This window comes from Crinia signifera, chromosome 19 (assembly GCF_055691185.1).
Source record: "Crinia signifera chromosome 19, ASM5569118v1, whole genome shotgun sequence".
NCBI lineage: Eukaryota > Metazoa > Chordata > Amphibia > Anura > Myobatrachidae > Crinia > Crinia signifera.
The window spans coordinates 3,509,136-3,535,522 of NC_139226.1; the positions used below are offsets into that span (position 1 = coordinate 3,509,136).

The window sequence follows — 26,387 nt, forward strand, 5'->3', positions numbered from 1 at the left end:
CCTGTACGTGCCTAAACATAGCCTCCCTCCCTTCACAGCCTAACCCAAGTCCCCCCATAGTGCATAAACCTATTACCCCCTTCCCCGGCCTGACCTTAACCTGCCCTAGCATACTTACGTGCGGGATGCCAGCTGTCAGTATTCGGAAGTCCCAGTGCCGGTCTATGGTTCTCTCCATCTCCCGGCATCGAAGGGGTTATAAACCCCCAGGAGAGGACTCTACCAGCCTAGGCTTCTCCCCCTACCAGGGCCTGGGCATTACAGTCATCTGTAGCCTAGCCATCCATGACCAGCCACAGCAGGGTGGGTACTTATCCAGACTTTCCTCCATTCCATGCCAGAGACTCTGCCACAACCCCCAACATTGGAACAGATACTAGACATGACCTTAGCCAAAAAGAGCTTACACTCTATATTCCCTACCACATGGATATACGCACAAATACATGTAACTGGAAAGTCTTGGGCTGCTGCTGGCAGTGGAGAGTCCCGAAGCTGCTGCTGTTGGTGGGGAGTCATCGGGCTGCTGGTGGGGAGTCCTGGGGCTGCTGATGGGGAATCCTGTGGCACTTGTAGAAGAGAAATTAAGGTTGTTTCTTCCACTTCCTTCTTTCTGACTCATTTTCTTGTACTTATCCATCTTTATACAGCTCGGCACAGGCAATCCTTACTAAATCCAGCTTCTAATAAGAATTATAGGGCATAGAGATGTATGTAAAATCCTCTAAAAAGACTCTTTGCTTCGCCCATTTTCTTATTATTCGTGTAGAAAATGATTGATAAATACGCAGTCAGTGCTTACTATCGTAATATTCTCGTTTGATCATTTTTTGAATGCTGTTTTCTGGAGAGAACCAGGTTGTATTATGCACAGAGTGCCACCTACTGGTGTGTTCACAGACTGCACCTGTCTCTGCTTAGCTAGATAAGCAACCTGATGATGTTCTTATTCAGCCACCGCCTGAGAAATCCTCCTTTTCTCAGTACATTTATTTATTTACAGTGTCTTATATAGCGCAGCAGATTCCGTTACAGTGTCTTATATAGCGCAGCAGATTCCGTTAGTGTCTTATATAGCGCAGCAGATTCCGTTACAGTGTCTTATATAGCGCAGCACATTCCGTTACAGTGTCTTATATAGCGCAGCAGATTCCGTTACAGTGTCTTATATAGCGCAGCACATTCCGTTACAGTGTCTTATAAAGCGCAGCAGATTCAGTTACAGTGTCTTATATAGCGCAGCAGATTCCGTTACAGCGTCTTATATAGCGCAGCAGATTCCGTTACAGTGTCTTATATAGCGCAGCACATTCCGTTACAGTGTCTTATATAGCGCAGCACATTCCGTTACAGTGTCTTATATAGCGCAGCACATTCCGTTACAGTGTCTTATAAAGTGCAGCAGATTCGGTTACAGTGTCTTATATAGCGCAGCAGATTCCGTTACAGCGTCTTATATAGCACAGCAGATTCCGTTACAGTGTCTTATATAGCGCAGCAGATTCCGTTAGTGTCTTATATAGCGAAGCAGATTCCGTTACAGAGTCTTATATAGCGGCAGATTCCGTTACAGCGTCTTATATAGCGGCAGATTCCGTTACAGTGTCTTATATAGCGCAGCAGATTCCGTTACAGCGTCTTATATAGCGGCAGATTCCGTTACAGTGTCTTATATAGCGCAGCAGATTCCGTTACAGCGCCTTATATAGCGCAGCAGATTCGGTTACAGTGTCTTATATAGCGCAGCAGATTCCGTTACAGTGTCTTATATAGCGCAGCAGATTCCGTTACAGCGTCTTATATAGCACAGCAGATTCCGTTACAGTGTCTTATATAGCGCAGCAGATTCCGTTAGTGTCTTATATAGCGCAGCAGATTCCGTTACAGAGTCTTATATAGCAGCAGATTCCGTTACAGCGTCTTATATAGCGGCAGATTCCGTTACAGTGTCTTATATAGCGCAGCAGATTCCGTTACAGCGTCTTATATAGCGGCAGATTCCGTTACAGTGTCTTATATAGCGCAGCACATTCCGTTACAGTGTCTTATATAGCGCGGCAGATTCCATTACAGCGTCTTATATAGCGCAGCAGATTCCGTTACAGCGTCTTATATAGCTGCAGATTCTGTTACAGTGTCTTATATAGCGCAGCAGATTCCGTTACAGTGTCTTATATAGCGCAGCAGATTCCGTTACAGTGTCTTATATAGCGGCAGATTCCGTTACAGCGTCTTATATAGCGGCAGATTCCGTTAGTGTCTTATATAGCGCAGCAGATTCCGTTACAGTGTCTAATATAGCGCAGCAGATTCCGTTATAGTGTCTTATATAGCGCAGCAGATTCCGTTACAGCGTCTTATATAGCGCAGCAGATTCCGTTACAGTGTCTAATATAGCGCAGCAGGTTCCGTTATAGTATATTATATAGCAGCAGATTCTGTTGCACTTTATAATAGGAGACAGTGATACAATAAACAGGGTAGAAACAAACCAACATGGAGGGAGGAGGGCCCCGCTCGCAAGCTTCCAATCTATAGGGATAATAGGAGGGATGCATAAGGATAGAATTCCATAGCCTGGCAGTCCCATCAGATTACTAGATGGTCCTGGTGGGATGCAATTAGGTATGAATGCTACTGGAGGTTGTGTGGGGTCCTGAATGTGATAAGCTGCCTGAAGAGGTGAGTTTTCAGGGAACACTTGAAATTATACATTATGTATATCTGCACCTTCCTATCATAAATAGGACGCAGCAAATTGTTATATATTATATGGAACCCGTGGCACTATATAAGTTTCCAACCTATATGTCGCTGGAGCGCACACGGCCATCTTCACTGGCGACCACCATAGAAGAACAACCAGTAAAACCATTGAGCACTAAAGTAATATCGAGTCACCAGAGTGATGCATCGTGTCCAGTATCAGGGCCCTGGTCATTATATAAAGCTGCAGAAAGTTGTACTCTGCCAAGGGCATTTACAGGAGAACGGTCAGAATTCACCAAACAATTTGCAACAGCTGAATCCACCCAAAATGCTACCCCGCTTGGGGGCAACAGCAAAAGAAAGATATAAAGAGATCACTGGGTGCTAGTTAGGAAGAGAGCTGATTTTGAACCCAAGCAGCAGCAATATATCCGGAGTGTCAAACCCTTACACAATGGTATATAACAGGAAGGGTATTGTACGCTCTTAGATATATTGATGTATTTCATTAAAATATATCATTTTTTAATCATATTAAAATATTATGCTAATAAGTTTCTTGTAAATATAACAATGAAAAGCATGAAAAGGATAATAACAAAAAAGGAGAATGTAAAAAGGTGCATGAATTGAGATTTCTTATAGTGACCTCAGAATCTTTATTGTCCAGTAGGCACAGCAGTCCCAGTGATGGGGGAAATCCTGCAAATGGGTTTCTGGATGGTTGCGGGTGAGGTGGTTTGCCTCCAGTGAGATGATAGTTCACTGTATGGTGGCAGGAGGCTGGATATAACTATCCCCCTTGAACCAGTTGGTAGATATTGGATCCACCGTGGTGGTTTAGCGGACGTTGGTAGAGTTCATCTGCTTTGTTACACCCAATAGAAGCTGCAGGCTGGGGGTTTGGACAGCAGTTGGATCAGGGTCTCTGGGTAGGTTAAACCATTTTCACCTACCCAGAGACCCTCATCCAACTGCCGTCCAAACCCACCAATTTTTCGGCAGATCATTTGGAAATCGGCCAATCTTTCAAAAAATGGTTCCAATGTGTGGGCACCTTTTAATGTGCATGGGAGGACATTTCAGTAATGAGTGTGGATGAGAGATGCAGATCTTGTGCAGAGCGGAGAGGTTGGGTGATGAGAGACGCAGATCTTGTGCAGAGCGGAGAGGTCGGGTGATGAGAGACGCAGATCTTGTGCAGAGCGGAGAGGTCGGGTGATGAGAGACGCAGATCTTGTGCAGAGCGGAGAGGTCGGGTGATGAGAGACGCAGATCTTGTGCAGAGCGGAGAGGTCGGGTGATGAGAGACGCAGATCTTGTGCAGAGCAGAGAGGTCGGGTGATGAGAGACGCAGATCTTGTGCAGAGCGGAGAGGTCAGGTGATGAGAGACACAGATCTTGTGCAGAGCGGAGAGGTCGGGTGATGAGAGATGCAGATCTTGTGCAGAGCGGAGAGGTCGGGTGATGAGAGACGCAGATCTTGTGCAGAGCGGAGAGGTCGGTGATGAGAGACGCAGATCTTGTGCAGAGCAGAGAGGTTGGGTGATGAGAGACGCAGATCTTGTGCAGAGCGGAGAGGTTGGGTGAGGAGTGGCACAGATCTTGTGCAGAGCGGAGAGATCGGGTGATGAGAGACGCAGATCTTATGCAGAGGGGAGAGGTCGGGTGAGGAGAGGCGCAGATCTTGTGCAGAGCGGAGAGGTCGGGTGATGAGAGACGAAGATCTTGTGCAGAGAGGAGAGGTCGGGTGATGAGAGACGCAGATCTTGTGCAGAGCGGAGAGGTCGGGCGATGAGAGACGCAGATCTTGTGCAGAGCGGAGAGGTCGGGTGATGAGAGACGCAGATCTTGTGCAGAGCGGAGAGGTCGGGTGATGAGAGACGCAGATCTTGTGCAGAGCGGAGAGGTCGGTGATGAGAGACGCAGATCTTGTGCAGAGCGGAGAGGTTGGGTGATGAGAGACGCAGATCTTGTGCAGAGCGGAGAGGTTGGGTGAGGAGTGGCACAGATCTTGTGCAGAGCGGAGAGATCGGGTGATGAGAGACGCAGATCTTGTGCAGAGGGGAGAGGTCGGGTGAGGAGAGGCGCAGATCTTGTGCAGAGCGGAGAGGTCGGGTGAGGAGAGGCGCAGATCTTGTGCAGAGCGGAGAGGTTGGGTGAGGAGAGGCGCAGATCTTGTGCAGAGCGGAGAGGTCGGGTGATGAGAGATGCAGATCTTGTGCAGAGCGGAGAGGTCAGGTGATGAGAGATGCAGATCTTGTGCAGAGCGGAGAGGTCAGATGATGAGAGACGCAGATCTAGTGCAGAGCGGAGAGGTCGAGTGATGATAGACGCATATCTTGTGGAGAGCGGAGAGGTCGGGTGATGAGAGACCCAGATCTTGTGCAGAGCGGAGAGGTCGGGTGATGTGAGTCGCAGATCTTGTGAAGAGCGGAGAGGTCGGGTGATGAGAGACGCAGATCTTGTGAAGAGCGGAGAGGTCGGGTGATGAGAGACGCAGATCTTTTGCAGAGCGGAGAGGTCTGGTGATGAGAGATGCAGATCTTGTGCAGAGCAGAGAGGTCGGGTGATGAGAGACGCAGATCTTGTGCAGAGCGGAGAGGTCGGGTGATGAGAGACGCAGATCTTGTGCAGAGCGGAGAGGTCAGGTGATGAGAGACGCAGATCTTGTGCAGAGCGGAGAGGTCGGGTGATGAGAGACCCAGATCTTGTGCAGAGCGGAGAGGTCGGGTGATGTGAGTCGCAGATCTTGTGAAGAGCGGAGAGGTCGGGTGATGAGAGACGCAGATCTTGTGAAGAGCGGAGAAGTCGGGTGATGAGAGACGCAGATCTTTTGCAGAGCGGAGAGGTCTGGTGATGAGAGATGCAGATCTTGTGCAGAGCAGAGAGGTCGGGTGATGAGAGACGCAGATCTTGTGCAGAGCGGAGAGGTCGGGTGATGAGAGACGCAGATCTTGTGCAGAGCGGAGAGGTCAGGTGATGAGAGACGCAGATCTTGTGCAGAGCGGAGAGGTCGGGTGATGAGAGGCGCAGATCTTGTGCAGAGCGGAGAGGTCGGGTGAGGAGAGGCGCAGATCTTGTGCAGAGCGGAGAGGTCGGTGAGGAGAGGCGCAGATCTTGTGCAGAGCGGAGAGGTCGGGTGAGGAGAGGCGCAGATCTTGTGCAGAGCGGAGAGGTCAGGTGATGAGAGATGCAGATCTTGTGCAGAGCGGAGAGGTCAGGTGATGAGAGATGCAGAGCGGAGAGGTCGGATGATGAGAGACGCAGATCTAGTGCAGAGCGGAGAGGTCGGGTGATGATAGACGCATATCTTGTGGAGAGCGGAGAGGTCGGGTGATGAGAGACCCAGATCTTGTGCAGAGCGGAGAGGTCGGGTGATGTGTCGCAGATCTTGTGAAGAGCGGAGAGGTCGGGTGATGAGAGACGCAGATCTTGTGAAGAGCGGAGAGGTCGGGTGATGAGAGACGCAGATCTTTTGCAGAGCGGAGAGGTCTGGTGATGAGAGATGCAGATCTTGTGCGGAGAGGTCGGGTGATGAGAGACTCAGATCTTGTGCAGAGCGGAGAGGTCAGGTGATGAGAGACGCAGATCTTGTGCAGAGCGGAGAGGTCGGGTGATGAGAGACGCAGATCTTGTGCAGAGCGGAGAGGTCGGGTGATGCGAGACGCAGATCTTGTGAAGAGCGGAGAGGTCGGGTGATGAGAGACGCAGATCTTGTGCAGAGCGGAGAGGTCGGGTGATGAGAGACGCAGATCTTGTGCAGAGCGGAGAGGTCGGGTGATGAGAGACGCAGATCTTTTGCAGAGCGGAGAGGTCTGGTGATGAGAGATGCAGATCTTGTGCAGAGCGGAGAGGTCGGGTGATGAGAGATGCAGATCTTGTGCAGAGCGGAGAGGTCGGGTGATGAGAGACGCAGATCTTGTGCAGAGCGGAGAGGTCAGGTGATGAGAGACGCAGATCTTGTGCAGAGCGGAGAGGTCGGGTGATGCGAGATGCAGATCTTGTGCAGAGCGGAGTGGTCGGGTGATGCGAGACGCAGATCTTGTGCAGAGCGGAGAGGTCGGGTGATGAGAGACGCAGATCTTGTGCAGAGCGGAGAGGTCGGGTGATGAGAGACGCAGATCTTGTGCAGAGCGGAGAGGTCGGGTGATGAGAGACGCAGATCTTGTGCAGAGCGGAGTGGTCGGGTGATGCGAGACGCAGATCTTGTGCAGAGCGGAGAGGTCGGGTGATGAGAGACGCAGATCTTGTGCAGAGCGGAGAGGTCGGGTGATGCGAGATGCAGATCTTGTGCAGAGCGGAGTGGTCCGGTGGGGATATATTGTGAGAAAAGTGAAGAGATATAAGTCGTGTAGTCAGAGTAATAGCTTTATATGTAAGTAGAATTATTTTATATTGAATACGGTAATATACAGGCAACCAATGGAGGGACTGACAGAGCGGATCAGCAGACGATGAACATCTAGCCAGGAAGATCAGCCTGGCAGCTGCATTCAGCATGGATTGCAGTGGTGAGAGTCTGTTCTTGGGAAGACCAGTTAGGAGACTATTGCAATAATCAATGCGGGATATAATGAGTGCATGGATTAGAGTTTTTGCAGTGTCTTGTGTAAGGTACGGATGAATTTTGGATGTGTTTTTTAGATGCATGTAACATGATTTAGAGACAGATTGAGTGTGAAGAATGAAGGACAGGTCAGAGTGGAGGATGACCCCTAGGCAGTGAGCTTGTGGGGTAGGATTGATTGTTGTGTTCTCAGCAGTTATAGAGATATCAGGTTGGTGACTACTTTTGGGTGGTGGGAATAGAATTAATTCTGTTCTGGAAATGTTAAGTTTGAGGTGGAGAGAAGACATCCAAGATGAGATTGCAGAAAGACATTCAGAGATTCAGAGCAATACTGATGGTGAGAATTCAGGGTTCAGTTCATCTGCTGTACACACAACTCTGGATGCCACCTGTCCTAATGTTGTACCAGCCTTAGCTATGCATGCGTTAGGGTCATCCCCCAGCTGCAGCGCAGCAATAACACCATCACCTGGATTCATCTTCCTCATGTGTCCCCTTGTATGTGTGGAGGGCAGGTAGTGGTTAGCCAGGCAGGGCTGGCTCTCCCATTATACAGCTGGATGATGTGGTGCGCAGGAACTGGCGCAATAATAATCATACCCAGCACAGAGGTGACAAGGACAATCCAGAGGTGACAGGGACAGATCAGACTGAAGACGGGTACAGGAGAGAGGTGACTGAGGCAGGACAGAGGTGACAGGGACAGGTCAGAGGTGTCAGGGACAGTACAGAAGTGACAGGGACAGATCAGAGTGACGATGGGTACAGGAGAGAGGTGACTGAGGCAGGACAGAGGTGACAGGGACAGTATAGAAGTGACACGGGAGAACAGAGGTGACAGGGACAGGCCAGAGGTGACAAGGACAGATCAGACTGACGACGGGTACAGGAGAGAGGTGACTAAGGCAGGACAGAGGTGACAGGTACAGGTCAGAGGTGTCAGGGACAGTACAGAAGTGACAGGGACAGATCAGCGTGATGACGGGTACAGGAGAGAGGTGACTAAGGCAGGACAGAGGTGACCGGGACAGGTCAGAGGTGTCAGGGACAGTACAGAAGTGACAGGGACAGATCAGCGTGATGACGGGTACAGGAGAGAGGTGACTGAGGCAGGACAGAGGTGACAGGGACAGTATAGAAGTGACACGGGAGAACAGAGGTGACAGGGACAGGCCAGAGGTGACAAGGACAGATCAGACTGATGACGGGTACAGAAGAGAGGTGAATGAGGTAGGACAGAGGTGACAGGGACAGGCCAGAGGTGTCAGGGACAGTACAGAAGTGACACGGAAAAAAAAGGTGACAGGGACAGGACAAAGTGGCAATGGGGACAGGACAAAAGGTGACAAGAACAGGCCAGAGGTGACTGAGGCAGGACAGAACAGAGAGGGCAGGAGAGAGGGGTGACAGGGACAGGCTGGAGGTGACTGAGGCAGGACAGAACAGAGAGGGCAGGAGAGAGGGGTGACAGGGACACGCTGGAGGTGACTGAGGCAGGACAGAACAGAGAGGGCAGGAGAGAGGGGTGACAGGGACAGGATGGAGGTGACTGAGGCAGGACAGAACAGAGAGTGAAGGAGAGAGGGTGACAGGGACAGGATGGAGGTGACTGAGGCAGGACAGAACAGAGAGGGCAGGAGAGAGGGGTGAGAGGGACACGCTGGAGGAGACTGAGGCAGGGCAGAACAGAGAGGGCAGGAGAGAGGGGTGACAGGGACAGGCCAGAGGTGACTGAGGCAGGACAGAACAGAGAGGGCAGGAAAGAGGGGTGACAGGGACAGGATTGAGAGGTGACAGGCCAGAGGTGACTGAGGCAGGACAGAACAGAGAGGGCAGGAGAGAGGGGTTACAGGGACAGGCTGGAGGTGACAGGCCAGAGGTGACTGAGGCAGGACAGAACAGACAGGGCAGGAGAGAGGGGTGACAGGGACAGGCTGGAGGTGACTGAGGCAGGACAGAACAGAGAGGGCAGGAGAGAGGGGAGACAGGGACAGGCTGGAGGTGACAGGCCAGAGGTGACTGAGGCAGGACAGAACAGAGAGGGCAGGCAGAGCCGGCGCTACCCACTCAGCAGCTCCTGCAAAGCAGGTAGGCGCCATGCTGAAAAGGCGCTGTCTCCCTCCCTGCTCTGCTAAAGCTGCCTCAGCTCTCACTGTCACTGCCTCCTGCACGCCACCCGCAGCACCTGTCTGACAGAGGGCGGCAGTATGGAGAAGCTGAGCAGCTCCCTACATCGCACACACACTGTCCTCCTGCGACCTGCCCCCTCTTCCTCACGGACACTTGCGCTGAGGCATGTAGCGCTGTCTGTGAATGCCTGGATGACATGTCCGGATCCGCCCCCTACCCATTGCTCCCTACGCCTGTCAGCTGTCAATCAAATGACGAACAGGCAGCAGCGCCGCCTCCCCTTCCTTCCCTCTTCTTAGTGTGCTATGCCAGTGCCACTGCTAGTCCTCAACACTCCGTCCCCTCTATCTCCTCCCCTCTTCTTCCATCTCCTCCTTCTCTCCCCTCCTTTCCCCCTCAGTCACTAGAGGGGTGTAATGGCGTCCTCAGCGTCCTGCCTACGCAGATAGAAGAGGAGGGACTGCACAAGAGTTAAGCAGCAAAAGAACAGTGAGTCTTTTATTATACATGTTTATAACAATTTTTTTAATAATTGTAGATTTTTTTAATATTAATTTAGACACTTTTTAAATAATGGGCTGGGTTATGTGCCTAAAGGTGGCATTACATGCTGCAATAGCAGCGTGCGGTGCAATGTGCACTCCTGCAGGCATCGCACAGTACAAAAAGTCCTGCACATACTTTTAGTACTGCTTTCAGATCATATCGCACACACATTGCATGCATGCCATGCGATGCGATCTAGCCCATACCTTATGCGATTCTCGCAGCGTGTATGGGCACCTTTAGTGCCTGCAACATTTTGCGGACACAGCACTGAGATGGTGTATACATACATGTACATGCACCCGAGATCCTCCATAGGATCCCATGTTGCATACGCTCCCACATTCGGCTGCAGCTTGTTGCAATGGCAATGTGAAAGGGCGCAAAATTTATGGTTTGCAGGAGGGCGCCGGACACCCTAGCACCGGCCCTGAGGGCAGGAGAGAGAGGTGACAGGGACAGGCTGGAGGTGACTGAGGCAGGACAGGCTGGAGGTGACACGGACAGAGGTGACTGAGGCAGGACAGAACAGAGAGGGCAGACGAGAGGGGTGACAGGGACAGGATAGTGAGGTAGTACAGCTTAGTGGCCCATACCACCATTGGTACTCTGCTGACATTCTGGGGCAAATTTACTAAAGGAAATTTGTAAAAAAATAGGTGTATTTGTATCCAGAAATACACTTATTTTTGACATTTACTATCCCGAAAATACGGCAATTCGTATTCATATTGATAGCACATCAATACGAATTGCCGTATTTTCGGGATAGTAAATGTCAAAAATAAGTGTATTTCTGGATACAAATACACCTATTTTTTTTACAAAATTTTACTTTAGTAAATTTCCCCCTCTGTGTGCTTATATTCCATGTATAACATGTATAGCCGCATACCTCCTAATGTCTAGGCTTTATGACATAGACATGGGCGCGCCTTCGTCATGCTGCTGAAATTAGAGGGCATGGCTTGCTGAAAAGGGGGCATGGCCTATATACTCATATTCCTGCAAGGCCACACACCTGATTTGACACTGTCTATTTAGCGCTGCTCAGCAGCTGACAGGGAGGACTCCCAACAGACACTGGCGGCCACAGACGGGATGCGGGAAGATCCCCGAAACCCTGGATGCTCCCGCGGGAATTGGGACTGTTGGGCGGTATGAGCATGGTAGGATGATTTCAGAAGTGTGACCTCTCCAGGAGGGACATATTGCTCTGCTTCTGGGATTTCCTCTTAATGGGGGTTATTCTAGTTCATTCTTTCTGACAAAATTCTTCTTAGATGGACAAAACCATGTGCACTGCAGGTGGGGCAGATGTAACTTGTGCAGAGAGAATTAGATTTGGGTGGGGTTTTTCTTCAAAGTGAGATCTAAATTGCAGTGTAAAATCATGCAGTCAGTATTTACCCTGCACAGAAACAAAATAACTCACCCAAATCTAATTCTCTCTGCACATGTTATATCTGCCCCCCTGAAGTGCACATGGTTTTGTCCATCTAAGAAGGATTTTGTCAGAAAAAATGAACTAGAATAAACCCCTATGTATGATTGCCATGTCTCCCAGCGGTCCCGATTACCGCTGGAACGTCCCGGTTTTTGGAGACGTTCCCGCATCCCTCCCGCGGCCAGCAGTGTGGTGGGGGGCACTTAGGGGGCTGTTCGGAGTCCCCCTGTCGGATGCAGAGCAGCGGTGAATAAACAGCGTCTGGTCACGCCCCACAGCATCAAAACAGGGGCTCGCACCTATATCCCTCTCCAGGAACCAGCAAAGTTGGGAGGTATGGAAGGTATCGCCATAACCTGTGGTGACACCTTTATTAGTAAACCTGTTCAAAAACAGGTGACAGCTATCACATACCCTCCAACAGTACCGAATTTGCCGGTACAGTACCGTTTTTTAACGGTCTGTACCGGCAAATAAAGCATGTACCGAATGTACCGGTTTTTAAAGAAATGACAGCCGGCGACTGTCTGTGCGCTGCCCGGCTGTATATATATCAAAGCAGCGGCAGCAGTCTGGTGACTGTCCGTCGCTATTATCAATTCTCCCTCTGGACGGCCGCTCGTGGTCCGGCAGCCAATCAGGAGCGGCTGCCAGACCGCAAGCTCCAATTGGCTCGCTGCCTACGACCATACCTTCCATGTGAACAAGTGCACTGACTGCACAGTGCACGCCAAAGAACAAGCTTATAGCCTTATATTAGCGGAGCAGTGGCTTTGCCTGCGTTAACCCTTTGCACGCACTTCTCACACAGCTCAAGAGCTTACATACACGCTGCCTGGAAGGATCCAGATTCAGTTCCGCCGATGTTGTAAGAAGATTGTGCGGAGTACGAGCAGGTCCCCAGACCTGCGAAGAGGTGAGATGGGGGACACCAGTGACCCGCAGGCATGGGATCAGTCAGATCCCTCTCTCCCTTGGGCCTTCTGTTTGGCCCAGTACTTGTACGGCAGCGCTATGTTTGAGGCACCAGGCATGGTGGGCCTCCCCTCGCCCAGTCTATAGAAGGTTGCTGGACCCCGGGGAGGGTTATGGGCCAGGGATGCAGTTAAAATCCCGGCGGTCGGGATCCCGGCATTCAGAATCCCGACGCCGGAATCCCGGCATTCAGAATCCCGACCGCCGAAATGCTGACACATTCTCCCTCCTAGGGTTTTCCTCGACAGGGTGTCTCCCTGGAGGGAGAATAAATTAGTGTGCCGAGCATAGCGAGGCACCGGGCCCGCTGCGTGGCGAGCGCATCGAGCCCGCAAGGGGGGGCCTTGTCGGCATTTCGGCTGTCGGGATTCTGAACGCCGGGATCCCGACCGCAGGGATTCAATACTGAATCCATGGGCCAGTCTTCCTATTCCTAAGCCCTAGGCTCTCTCTGCCCACAACAAATTCTGAAAGGTGCCGTGACCACGCCCCATTTACCAGTGGCCACGCCCCTTTCTGGATTTGTACCGATTTCTGCCCTTGAAATGTTGGAGGGTATGCTATCATACAGTAAGAGGGGAGTCCAGCAGCAGAGTAGTTTGTCCCTCCTGGCATGGCTCATGTTGGGAGGTATGCTATTATACTGTATTACATCCACTTCCTCCTCCTCCTCATCATCATCATCAATTCTCACAGGGAAATGTCAGTGCGCATGCGCAGTGCAGGGAGCATCCGGCCGCCGGGAGAGCTCAGTGCGCAGGCGCGTTCCGGCCACGCCCTCCCCCGCCTTTCACCGCTGCTGGCCGCGCATGCGCAGAACCGGTGTATGGTGGATGTGTGACTGTCTGTGACCGGAACACCGACCGAGCAGCATGGTCCGAGAAACCAGGCACCTGTGGGTGGGGAACCTGCCCGAGGACGCGCGGGATGACCAGGTCTTCGAGCTTTTTAAGAGGTGAGTGGCGGATCGCTGCCCAGGCCGGGGCCTGGATGTGCCCATTGTATTCCCCATCCCCCATGTACTCACGTGACTTGAGCCCGGGATTCCCCATCCACCCCACTGATACACTGTGTCTGCCATCCCCCCCATACTGTTCCTGAGACCCCTGCGCACAGACCCACACACTTCTCTGCCTGATACTAGGCCCGGACCCCCCCCCACACACTTCTCTACCTGATACCGGGCACAGGACACCCCCCCCCCCCCCCACACACTTCTCTACCTGATACCGGGCACAGGACACCCCCCCCCCCCCACACACACACACTTACTTCTCTACAATCCCCCCCCCCCCAACACACACACTTCTCTACCTGATACTAGGCCCGGACCAACCCCCCCCCCCCCAACACACACTTCTCTCCCTGACACTGGGCGCAGGACACCCCCCACACACACTGCTCTCCCTGACACTGGGCGCAGGACACCCCCCCCCCCACACATACACACACTTACCTCCCTGATACTGCGCACAGGTACCCCCACTTCTCTACCTGAGACACCAACCCCCTGTGCCCGGGATCCCCCTCATCACCCCACTGATGCACTGTCTGCCATCCCCCCCATACTGTTCCTGAGACCCCCTTATACTGCGCACAGACCCCCCCCCCACACACACACTCTTCTCTACCCCGCCCCCCCCCCCCCCCCCCCCACACACACACACACACACACACACACTTCTCTCCCTGGCACACTTCTCTCCCTGACACTGGGCGCAGGACCCCCCCCCCACACACACACACACACACACTGCTCTCCCTGACACTGGGTGCAGGATCCCACACACACTTCTCTCCCTGACACTGGGCGCAGGACACCCCCCCCCCCCCCCCCCCCACACACACACACACACACACACACACACACACACTTCTCTCCATGACACTGGGTGCATTACCCCACACACACTTCTCTCCCTGACACTGGACGCAGGGAACAACCCCCCCCCCCCCCACACACACACACACACACACACACACTTCTCTCCCTGACACTGGGCGCAGGACCCCCCCCCCCCCCACACACACACATGCACTTCTCTACCTGATACTGGGCACAGGACCCCCCCCCCCCCCACACACACACACACACACACACACACACACACACACACACACACACACACACACACACACACACACTTCTCTCGAGAGACTGCAACTCATTCTGTTTTTTTTTTTTTCTTTCTGTTTTTTTACTCCAGATACGGACGAATTGAACGCGTAAAAATTTTACCTGATAGGGGATTGGACAATTTAATGGCCGCGTTAGTGGACTTTGTGGATATTAGAAGTGCGCAGAAGGCGTATAATGCTGTCAACCAAATGGGAGGTCGAGAACTTCGGCTGGTATATAACGAACCCCGGCCTTTGCACAAACCCGCATCCTCTCGCGGTAGAGAAGTTTCTGGGTTCAGAGGAGGTAGTGGGGTTCACACTTACAGTTCCCCCCAGTCACATCATACACGGGAAGGACGCTATGAGCGGAGACTGGCTAGGTAAGTTCTAAGGTTCCTCTAGGCAGGTAATTAATGTTGTAATAGCGATTCTTAAGTCCTCCCTCCCTCCCCTTCACCCCCTCCCCTTCCCCTTGGGTTTGGAAACATGCGGCTCCTGTGGCCGGGATCTTGCTGGTCCGTAAGGGAGTCTTCCTGTAGCAGAGGTAGCCTCTCCCCATATGGATTATCCTGTCTGTGGGCTAGTATTGCTGTCTGTATGGATGTATCCTTGGATTTATATGCTACCCCTGGGGCTAGATTTGGATTTGTCCTGGGACAAGGATTGTTCTCAGCAGTGGGATTTATCTGATAGTCTGTGGATTTTGTGTTTATCACAATGACTTCTGGCGGTTGCGCCTGTTGGATTCACCTGGGATTTACTCTGCAATAAACCTGCATTATCTGAATGGAAAAGAACATTCTCAGTGACCAATGGATTTCAGGAGGATTAACGCAGGTAACAACCTGACAAGGTCTGATCGCAGGACTATGACACTGGCGTGCAATCTTCAGCAGGGCCCCTGTAAACTGTCCCAGGGCGATTGTGTCATCAGCACAGGCCCTGCGCCAGTTACCATATACTTGATATCCTCCTACCGTCTACAACTACCGCCCTTTCTTGGCTCGGTTACATCTGGGTTGTAACGCTTAGTCTTCAGTCTCTCGTGAGACTGCTCCCACTACTTGGATCCGGAGGTCTGGCGTCCACTCTAAGTGGAGTTAGTCTCCTGTAGCGTGGGAGCGATACCTCAGAGCAAACAGAGGTGTCCATTCCTACATGAGAGGAGTACAGAGTGGCATTACCATGGGGCCCTGCTCCTGGCACCCAGGAGCCCAAACAGCGTCCTCACCTGTTGTACCTGCAGGGCACTTTGGGTGTTTTGTGGATGTGAGGGATGTCTCTACAGTAACTGGATTACAGGCTTACTGCAAAGGATAGTGGATTTCCTGTAAAAAGCAGCTGTTCTTGTATACAGTGGATGACTGGGTAGGACAGAGGTGTTAATTGTGCCTCCTTCCTAGCGGACTCAGTGCCTCCTTCCTAGCGGACTCAGTGCCTCCTTCCTAGCGGACTCAGTGCCTCCTTCCTAGCGGACTCAGTGCCTCCTTCCTAGCGGACTCAGTGCCTCCTTCCTAGCGGACTCAGTGCCTCCTTCCTAGCGGACTCAGTGCCTCCTTCCTAGCGGACTCAGTGCCTCCTTCCTAGCGGACTCAGTGCCTCCTTCCTAGCGGACTCAGTGCCTCCTTCCTAGCGGACTCAGTGCCTCCGTGGATTTCTACCTATCTTTGTTTTTTGAGAGAAGTTTTTTATTTTTTCAACAAAAGTGTTTGAAACTCTTGTTCTGTCTCATCGGGAAACTGGATTTATCCTACAAAAACAACACAAACAAATTATTTTCTCAAATCACTTTGTAGAAAAGGTTGGTATGTGCTGCCCAGTGTATATTCCACCCTTCTCCTAACCCAAAGTCCTCCTGTATTTCTGCTTCCCCTGTAGAGCATAGCCGCAGTAATAGGTTCGCCAGCATCGCTGACTTCCTCCTCCTCCTCCTCCTCCTCCCTCTGTATAGCAGCTTTCCCATTTAACAACTGACTGGTAGGCGATATGAAGGACTTTGACTACCACAGTGTCTAGGGACTACCATAGTATCCACAGGAACATGATGTAGTAAGCAGAGGGGCTTTGGAACAGCCCTTTGAGCTCAGTGTGCTCTAAGGCGCCATGCGATACTTTGGCTCCTGGTGGCCGGATAGATTACATTCCATTGTATGCGCTCCTTTTGCATACAGTGTATGCCGCAGGATCTGACAAATCTTTGTCATGGCGATCTCCAGATCCAATGCGATGTGCACAGGATCGCGCACTGGATTCGGAGGTTAAACCCATACCATAGGGCACTTTACACGTGAATAATCGGCCTGATGGGTCTAAATCGTTTAAAAAAAAAAAGGTCCATATCATATAAGTGTATGGCCGCCTTATCTTAGTATAATCCTGTGTCTGACAGCATGGGTCAGGGGACTATGGGTCGGGTCAGGGGACTATGGGTCAGGGCGTACGGGTCGGGTCAGGGCGTACAGGTCAGGGTGTACGGGTCAGCAGCCAAATGTTGTTTTGGAAGAAATACACAAATAATGGGGCGTTCCTTGTAGTTGGTAGTTTTAAAATATACATACAAATAAAGACGTTTTTATCTTGAGACCTGGTTTTGATTTGTTCCCATAGATCAGGGGTGGCCAAACCGGTCCTCGAGATCTACCAACGGTCCACGTCCACGTTTTCCAGGTCACCTAGCTGCTGCACAGCTGCAGTCATTACTAACGGTCACATTTTCAAACCTACTGCATTCATTCTGTTGGTAGATCTTCAGGACAGGTTTGGCCACCCCTGCCATACATCATATACTGTACATGACATTCCACGGCCTGGGCTGCTTACCCTCCTCTCAGCTCTGGCTATACCATACATCATATACTGTACATCATTCCACAGCCTGGGCTGCTTAACCTCCACTGAGCTCTGGCTATACCATACTTCCCATAACTCCAGTGTGCTAGGCCTCATCCTGTATAATAAAAGGCCAATACTGCTCCTCACCTCTATGGGGAAAATCAGTTGTTTGGTCTCTCAGCTGCTAACGATGACATTACGATTAGTTATGTTTGTAACTAGCCATTCCAGCACTTGGTCCCTTTAGTCTAGAACCGTAAATGGGCGCTCCTGCACTTAGTCCCTGGGATCTAGAACTGAAAAAGGACGCTCCGGTACTTGGTCACTGGGGTCTAGCGACATAAATAGGCGCTCCTGCACTAGGTCCCTGGGGTCTAGAACCATAAATGGGCGCTCCGGCACTTGGTCCCTTTAGTCTACAACCTTAAATGGACGCTCCAGCACTTGGTCCCTTTAGTCTACAACCTTAAATGGACGCTCCAGCACTTGGTCCCTGGGGTCTAGAACCATAAATGTGCACTGTGGTACTTGGTCCCTGGGGTCTAGCATCATAAATGGACGCTCCGACAATTGGTCCCTGGGGTCTACAACCGTAAATGGGCGCTCCGGCACTTGGTCCCTTTAGTCTACAACCGTAAATGGGCGCTCCTGCACTTGGTCCCTGGGGTCTAGAACCATAAATGGGCGCTCTGGTACTTGGTTCCTGGGGTCTAGCATCATAAATGGACGCTTTGACAATTGGTCCCTGGGGTCTAGAACCTTAAATGGGCGCTCCTGCGCTTGGTTCCTGGGGGTCTAGAACTGTAAATGGGCGCTCCTGCAATTGGTCCCTTTAGTCTAGAACCGTAAATGGGCGCTCCTGCACTTAGTCCCTGGGATCTAGAACTGAATAAGAACGCTCCAGTACTTGGTCCCTGGGGTCTAGCGCCCTAAATGGGCGCTCCTGCACTTGGTCCCTGGGGTCTAGCATCATAAATGGGCGCTCCAGCACTTGGTCCCCCGGGTCTAGAACTGTAAATGGGCGCTCCGGCACTTGGCCCCTGTGGTCTAGAACCGTAAATGGGCGTTCCTGCACTTGGTCTTTGGGATCTAGAACTGAAAAAGGACGCTCCTGCACTTGGTCCCTGGGGTCTAGCGCCATAAATGGGCGCTCCAGCACTTGGTCCCTGGGGTCTAGCGCCATAAATGGGCGCTCCAGCACTTGGTCCCTGGGGTCTAGCGCCATAAATGGGCGCTCCAGCACTTGGTCCCTGGGTTCTAGCATCATAAATGGGCGCTCCAGCACTTGGTCCCTGGGGTCTAGCATCATAAATGGGCGCTCCAGCACTTGGTCCCTGGGGTCTAGAACCATAAACGGGCGCTCCGGCACTTGGTCCCTTTAGTCTACAACCGTAAACGGACGCTCCTGCACTTGGTCCCTGGGGTCTAGAACCATGAATGTGCACTCTGGTACTTGGTCCCTGGGGTCTAGCATCATAAATGGGCGCTCCGACGATTGGTCCCTTTAGTCTAGAACCGTAAATGGGCGCTCCAGCACTTGGTCCCTGGGGTCTAGCATCATAAATGGGCGCTCCAGCACTTGGTCCCTGGGGTCTAGAACCATAAATGGGCGCTCCTGCACTTGGCATCATAAATGGGCGCTCCGGCACTTGGTCCCTTTAGTCTAGAACTGTAAATGGGCGCTCCGGCACTTGGTCCCTTTAGTCTAGGACTGTAAATGGGTGCTCCGGCACTTGGTCCCTTGGGTAGAGCACCACCAACATGACCAATCACATTTCACCCAAGAGACGACCATATAGTCTTAAACTTTTAGTCCAGGTGTCTGATGTGCTGATGTAGTGGGTTCTCTATCCCCAGCTCACCTCAAATACTTGGTCCCCAGGGTCCAGTTTTAGGTCCGGGGGGCCAGAAGTCAGGTCACAAGTGAAGTCCCCTTATCTTGCTGAGGTCTCAGAGCTGTGGTGCAGCACCATGTTTCCTGGAAGACCGCTCCACCTGCGCCATCTCTCTACCAATCCTTAACCTCCACACTGGCATCAGCTGAGGTGGCGAGGCTCCTGCCATAACCCATCTACATATTCCTACAGACAAGGATCTGGTGGAGCGGTGACATCCTTCTCTCTGCGTCTCCACGCCAGGGTACTAGCCTATTAAGGGGTACATTCACTAAAGCTTATGTGGGGACATTAAGGCCTCTCGTGGCACCTCCTGCACAAGGCTTCGGCAGGAGAGACTGGCACCCTTGCCTCTGTACCAGGTTATGGCTGGATGGTTCCAGGGCAGGGAATTATGTGCGTTTGAATTATTCACTTTCACAGCCTGTTCTTAGTGGCATCAGGATGGAGATCCGGACACATGGCCTACACCCCTCCATCACCAAGTACAATGTAATAAACTCGATGCATGCGGATAAAACTGATCATCCAGGGAAAGCACTCGGGCAAAGAGTGAATTTTTTATGTGTAAACAAACAATATAATGTGTAATTGTAAACCAACAATTCATCAGAAGCCGAGAACTTCATCTTCATAATGGTTCCTCGTTTATTGATGTTGGTTATGTATGAAGGGAGAAAATAAGATCATCACCTTGTAGAAATAATATATATGATTGGGATACAGTCGGTCGGAGAAGCCTTTGTGATTGCGGTGATTTACCTCCTGCCAGAATGTGTGTGTAACTTATAAAGGACAAAAGCCCAATGTAGCCCACTGCCACTAGTGTTAGTGTGTGTGACAAATGTATGTCACCGCTGCTAGAGATTCTGGTAAAACCCAGCACTGTAATCTATCCCTCGGCTGCCTTCATTCTACGCTCTGCCCAAAGGCCGTCATTAAGATCCGGAGTAACAAGCAAAGAGGTTCTGAAGCAGCACTGACACTCACTGGCACTAACTGTTCTACAACGAAGATCCATATGCGCAGGAGGTGGAGGCATTATACAATGGGAAATGCTGCCCCTCTGTGGGCATCGGAATGTTACTGTACTCAAAGCTCTCACTTAAGTGGTCTCTGATTAATCCCATATTACCCAAACAGTACTCATGCGCCAATTCAGGTCAGTAACATGGGGCTGTGCTACGTTATATGGGGGGTAATGACACCAACATATTACACACAGTAACATGAATTAAAGGTACAAGTGGGCTTACCATCTAAGACACACTTGTCGCCGGTCTTTGAAATTCAATTTTTTTCCCTTTTAAAACCAATTTCTAAAACATTAAACACTTATGAGAATGAAGCCTCATATATATATATATATATATATATATATATATATATATTGCTCACAGGATTTTAATGAGCTGGGACTGTCTTATTAGCTAATCACCTTTTAAGACCGTTATTCAGTATAAATACGAAGATCTCTTTTTTTTTACAATCAAAAAAATGTATTTCAACCAAATTCAAATATGGTACAGACCGGTCCTCTGTTCCAGCCTAGTCCGCTCCCCAACCTGAGGGGTTAGCCCTAAGATAGGGTTTAAGTGAATGTAAAATGCCATGAATAAGTCTATAGAAATACAGGACCGTTTAATGAATTATACGATGTACAGTGCTTGCATGTTGTTTTAACCCTTTAAGTGCAAATTGAATTTGTCTAAATCTGTGTGAAAATGGCCAAGCCATCATTTTGATTCATCATGAGGACCTGTAGGTTACTCTTTATTGGAATTATAATCTTTTTGTCCACCGCATCTTATTGGAATTTGTATAACAAATGTCAGCGACGCCAGCATTTTTTGCAGATATTTTGCATATCTCAGAGAGATGTTGGCAGTCGAAGGGTTAATAATTGTACAAACCACAAGGTTTTCAAAGGTGATCAGGTAATAGAGTCCCAGCTAATTAAAAGGGAAACGGTCGAATTGTCGACCGCACTTAGGTCAACGGTATAAGCGGTAACAATTAACCTTCTGCATATTCAGACCCCTCTGGAACACCTTACCTTTACTGATCTGATCAGGAGAATACAAGAATAAGATACCACACAAGTATTCTGATGAAAGCATACATCTTTATAAGAGAACATACTATCATGCCCTTCCCTTCAGGTGTAGGGTCTTACAGGAAATTCATATATGACCCTCCCCAATGGGGAGGGATTACAGGCCAAACATTGGTTCAGACATGAGCTGCGTAACAAGCGTGCACTTCCATCTTGTAACAAAGGCGTGGTCTTCCTGTAAGCTTGGTCACCCCAGACCTCCCATATTCCTGCCCCCTAAGGCTGTTTGTCTTTACCTTATGCCTTACATGGTTGGAAATCTGGTTTTAGCTGATCCTGTGGTTCTTCTGCGACCGTATGACTTAGTGTCTGGACATACTGTACTTCCTCAAACCTGGGTGTAGGCCCTTATACTTCCTAATTTAATAGCTGTTTTAGCAAACGCTGCAAAGCTAAATATCAGCTGACTATCTTGCAAATCACTTTGTTTAACTGATTAGCTCATATGTGCTTTGTACGACCCTCTGGGACAAAGGGATTCTTATCTATTCCCCATATGACTATGCAGACCCCAAGGGGTCTCTATCAACAGGGGTCTAGGTCGACATGGCTGAAGGTCAACAGGTGTCTAGGTCCACATGGGACAAGGTTGATGTGGTTCTAGGTCGACAAATGTGTTTGTTCGACATGGGTTAGGTCAACAGGTTGCGTAGTCGACATGGGTTTTTTTGAGCCAACATGTGCCGATAGGTATACAAAAAAGGAAGAGATATAGAAATCTATATCAATTGTTAAAGGCGCTTCAATGAGTGTGCTTGGCTTACAGCAGCAATCTAAAATTAGGGGAGTCCCCTCCAATACAATAAACAAAAAAGCAAGAGTGGGTGATTGCGCTAGAACATACAGTTAAATTAATTAAATGAAATTGTGAATAAAAATAATATAAAATGGTCAGGTGTGGATATATAATTGAAAATACATTTATTATACCATAATGCAAAAAATGTAAAATTGGATAAAAAGGTAGCATTAAAAATAGGGACAATGATACAATAGTCACCCAAATCCTTGGAGAGGTGTAGGTAGGACTTTTTAGGGAATTATCCCATCAGGATGTGGTCGTCCTGCGTGAATAGTTTTGTAATCCAAGTTGGTTTGGGGAAAACACTCGAGGACCGTTGCCGCTTGTAATCCACAGAATGGTTCCCGGGCTTCTTTTAGGAGGTGGCGTGCCTCCACGATGTTGCTTTGCCTCGGATAGTGGTTGTGGGCCGGTCAGCTGGAATTTGTAAACGAGTGTCCCAAGTGAAGGATATATTTGCTGGTTTTTCCAACTCCCAAGTAGTGTAAGAAGGGTGCTGGTGATCAGAGTCCCATTTAGGTTGCACCTACGCGTTTCGCTGTCATGGGGCAGCCTTGAAAAAGCTACCTACACCTCTCCAAGGATTTGGGTGACTATTGTATCATTGTCCCTATTTTTAATTCTACCTTTTTATCCAATTTTAAATTTTTTGCATTATGGTATAATAAATGTATTTTCAATTATATATCCACACCTGACCATTTTATATTATTTTTATTCACAATTTAATTTAATTAATTTAACTGTATGTTGTAGCGCAATCACCCACTCTTGCTTTTTTATGTGCAGATAGGTGGTGTCTCAATGCCCTACCATCCACTAGGTGGCTGGTATGGGGTGGGAGAATAAAATAGTGTGCCTGAAGCATTGCGAGCAAAGCCAGGGTCTGCATTCTCTTCCAGCGTGCCGTCCATGGCACCTCATCTTCTGACAGCCTGCTCCGAGCACAGGATTGCCTCTGACCGCACCCAGTCTCTGCCGAAGCTGGTAGTGATCATGGTCGCTGTACCTATATCGCCACTGTGTCAGGAATAGCATCAAACAAAATGGTGACTGTGTAGCAAAAAAGATAAGTAAGCAACGCTGTTCAGTGATAGTGTAAATGAGAATTGGATGGTCTATAACAATGTATGCAAAATTGGAAGAGGGGGTAAGGGAATGGTCTAGGGCAGGAGTAGCCAACCCCAGTCCTCGAGAGCTACCAACAGTGCATGTTTTCCAGGTCTCGTCACAGAATCACAAGTGAAGTTATTAGCTCCAGCTGTTTATCTATTAAAATGTCAGTCAGTAATGAGTGCACCTGTGTACCTGCGAGGTGAGCTGGAAAACGTGACCTGTTGGTAGCTCTCGAGGACTGGAGTTGGCTACACCTGGTTTAGGGCACTGGGCAAGCTTGACTGGAAGAGGGAAGAAGGCGTAATGTAATAAGACCATATCATATAAATAACAGAATAAAATCAATAGCTACCACAATAATAAAAGGTATTTGCAGCATCCTGGAGAGGCCGTTCCTAGGTATATACCCCAATAGATTGTCAGGTAAGTATGGATGGATAATTACTGTACATGTGGTCAGCCCACTGGAGATGGTCTGTGAGTGGTGTCGCACTGGTCCTTATAACTCCAAGCAAGGAGTAGTGCTGTCCGCTTGGCACTGCTCCGCAAGTTTCTTGCTTGGAGTTATAGGGACAACGGGAGCAGTGCTGTTTGTTTGGCCCCGGATGAAAAAGGGTCACAAAAGACTTCCTGTGTGATTGGTCCGGACTACATTCAGGTTTTATTGAAGTGGGGTGGGTGACGCAGCTATCACTGACGCGTTTCACTACACCTGTAGCTTTATCAAAGGTAGCTGCAAAACTCATGTCAGGAGATATATTCTTGTTTCGCGCCACAAATTTTTCGGTTGCTATGTTAGGGCTGCCTGACTTACAAAATCCCTTGTTGGATAGGAAGGAAGATTATGGGTAACAATTATAAGGTGGTGCCCTTTTTATGACCTCAGTAATTGGGTCAACAATGCCTTGTAGTCAAACTTTAAAACAAGTCCAAGGTTCATAAACATTTATTAAAAAGTCTCTTATTCCACAACAATGTCGGTGGCTTTTCCAGACTATTAAAATGTTCATCAAGATTATTTTTTTATTTCAGGGTAGCAAACAAACGTTGGGAACGTTTGTTTGCTATCCTGAAATAAAAGAAATATCTTGTTGAACCTTTTAATAGTCTGGAAAAGCCACCGACATTGTTGTGGAATAAGAGACTTTTTATTAAATGTTTATGAACCTTGGACTTTACTTGTTTTAAAGTTTGACTACAGGGCATTGTTGACCCAATTACTGAGGTCATAAAAAGGGCACCACCTTACAATTGTTACCCATATATACATAAACAAACAAAAAAGAGACGGGCGCCCCGTAGTGCAAGTGCTGTTTCTAAAAATATTTATTGTAGCAATAAAAACTCAATAAAACACAGAAGTTGGCGGCTCCACATTACTGAAGTTGGCGGCTCCATACACCGCAAGTTGTCAGCATAAATGACCAGCGCAGAGCGTCTGGTTTTGTTGGAGCTGGATACACTCGCTCATGAAACTCCTGTATGACTGATGTTAGGCCATGCTCCCAACGCGTTTCGTCATCGGACTTCTTCAGAGGGCTGGCCCAGCGTAAGTCCTCTATTTAGCTGGCACAGCGTCAGTCCTCTATTTAACTCCAGAGATAGGGCGGTCACTCCAAAACCCTCCCCCTGTTCATACAGCAATTCATTCTTGGAATCCGTTATACGGCCACTATCTCATCCTTACAACATCACTTAATATCGCAAATATGTATATAACCTTATAAACGGCTACACATATTTTAAAAATTGCCATTACAAATACACAGATATAAAAATACAATGTAAAAACACTGACTTATAATAAACAGTACTCCTAACCATACTAACAAGATTAACCTATGAATAGAGCGGTCTCCAGACCTTAGTTTAACCCTTTTGGGAACAGGGTATTTAAAGTATATATCCAATAGAATTCTCTTTTAATTAATAGTTTCTCTCTGTTCCCACCTTATGTCCAGATTCACCTGCTTAATTCCCATGAATCTTAACCCACTCGGGTCACTATTTTGACACACAGCAAAGTGTCGTGGAACACTATGGTTGCACACCTTATTTTTAATGTTCCGGTAATGCTCTAAATTCCTAATTTTTAACATTCTTTTCGTTTGGCCAATATATCTTTTGCCACATGGGCAAACTAATAAATAAACTACAAAGCTTGTTGTGCAGTTTATCGATCCTTTCGGAGAGATCTCATTATCATCTCTATCTCTCACTGTTTTTACTTCTCTCATACCATGAGGGCACATCTTGCTAACAGCATATAAACCCTTTCAGTGCTGGCATTTCCGGAAATAGGCTAAGGTGCGCTCTTTCTGATAACGCCGGTAATAGGCTGGGTGTAAGCTTGTTCTTAAGTGTGCTAGCTCTTCTAAAAACCAAGTCTGGATGTGGTCCGATCGATTTCTTGTAAGATCGGATCCATCTTGATAATTGGCCAATGCCTAGTGAGAATTTTTCTAATAGTGCCACTATGGGTATTATAATTTGTTACAAAGGGGCAAAGTTATCTTTCTTCATAGTTTTCTTTTTTCTTGTATTGTACCAGATCTTTCCGTTCTAGTTTATACATTTTTCTTTTGCTTCCAAGATTAAACTAAGGGGATAACTTTTTTTCCAAGAAAACTTGCTATATATACATCTGCCTATTATTCAAATATCTCTGGAGAGCTGCAGTTCCGTTTCAGCCTTAGCAGCTGAGAATACGGAAGGTTTAATTTCCACTTTTTCAGATGGCAACTATTAAAATCCAGGTAGTTGTTACTATCTACCGCCTTAAAGAACGTGCGGGTCTCTACATTTGTGCAGGTTTCTTTTGTTGTTAATTTTAAATCCAAATAGTCTATTTCGGAATTATTAGTCTTGTATGTGAAACTTAAATTGTAAGTATTGACATGTATATGTTCCACAAACTTCATAAACAATTCATCTAAACCTGATCATATCAATATTACATCGTCTATATAGCGTTTATACAACACTATATAGACTGAAAAGGAGTTATTTGCATAAATGAACTCCTGTTCCCATTCCCCAAGGTACAGGTTGGCGAATCCCGGGGCACAAATCGTGCCTATCGCCGTCCCGCACTCTTGGATATAGTATTGCCCTAAAAAGGTAAA

General features: G+C 48.9%; 1 protein-coding gene across 1 annotated transcript in view; it reads left to right on the top strand.

Annotated features, from left to right (window-relative positions):
* The first annotated feature begins 13,128 nt into the window (after positions 1 to 13,128).
* The window catches only part of LOC146041946 (uncharacterized), a 141,988-nt gene continuing 128,729 nt past the window's right edge, over positions 13,129 to 26,387 (top strand). Inside the window, exons 1-2 of the mRNA XM_083161819.1 lie at positions 13,129 to 13,335; positions 14,588 to 14,881. Coding sequence (XP_083017945.1) covers positions 13,253 to 13,335; positions 14,588 to 14,881 — 377 coding nt within the window. The 5' untranslated portion in view covers positions 13,129 to 13,252. The remainder of the gene's footprint in view (positions 13,336 to 14,587; positions 14,882 to 26,387) is intronic.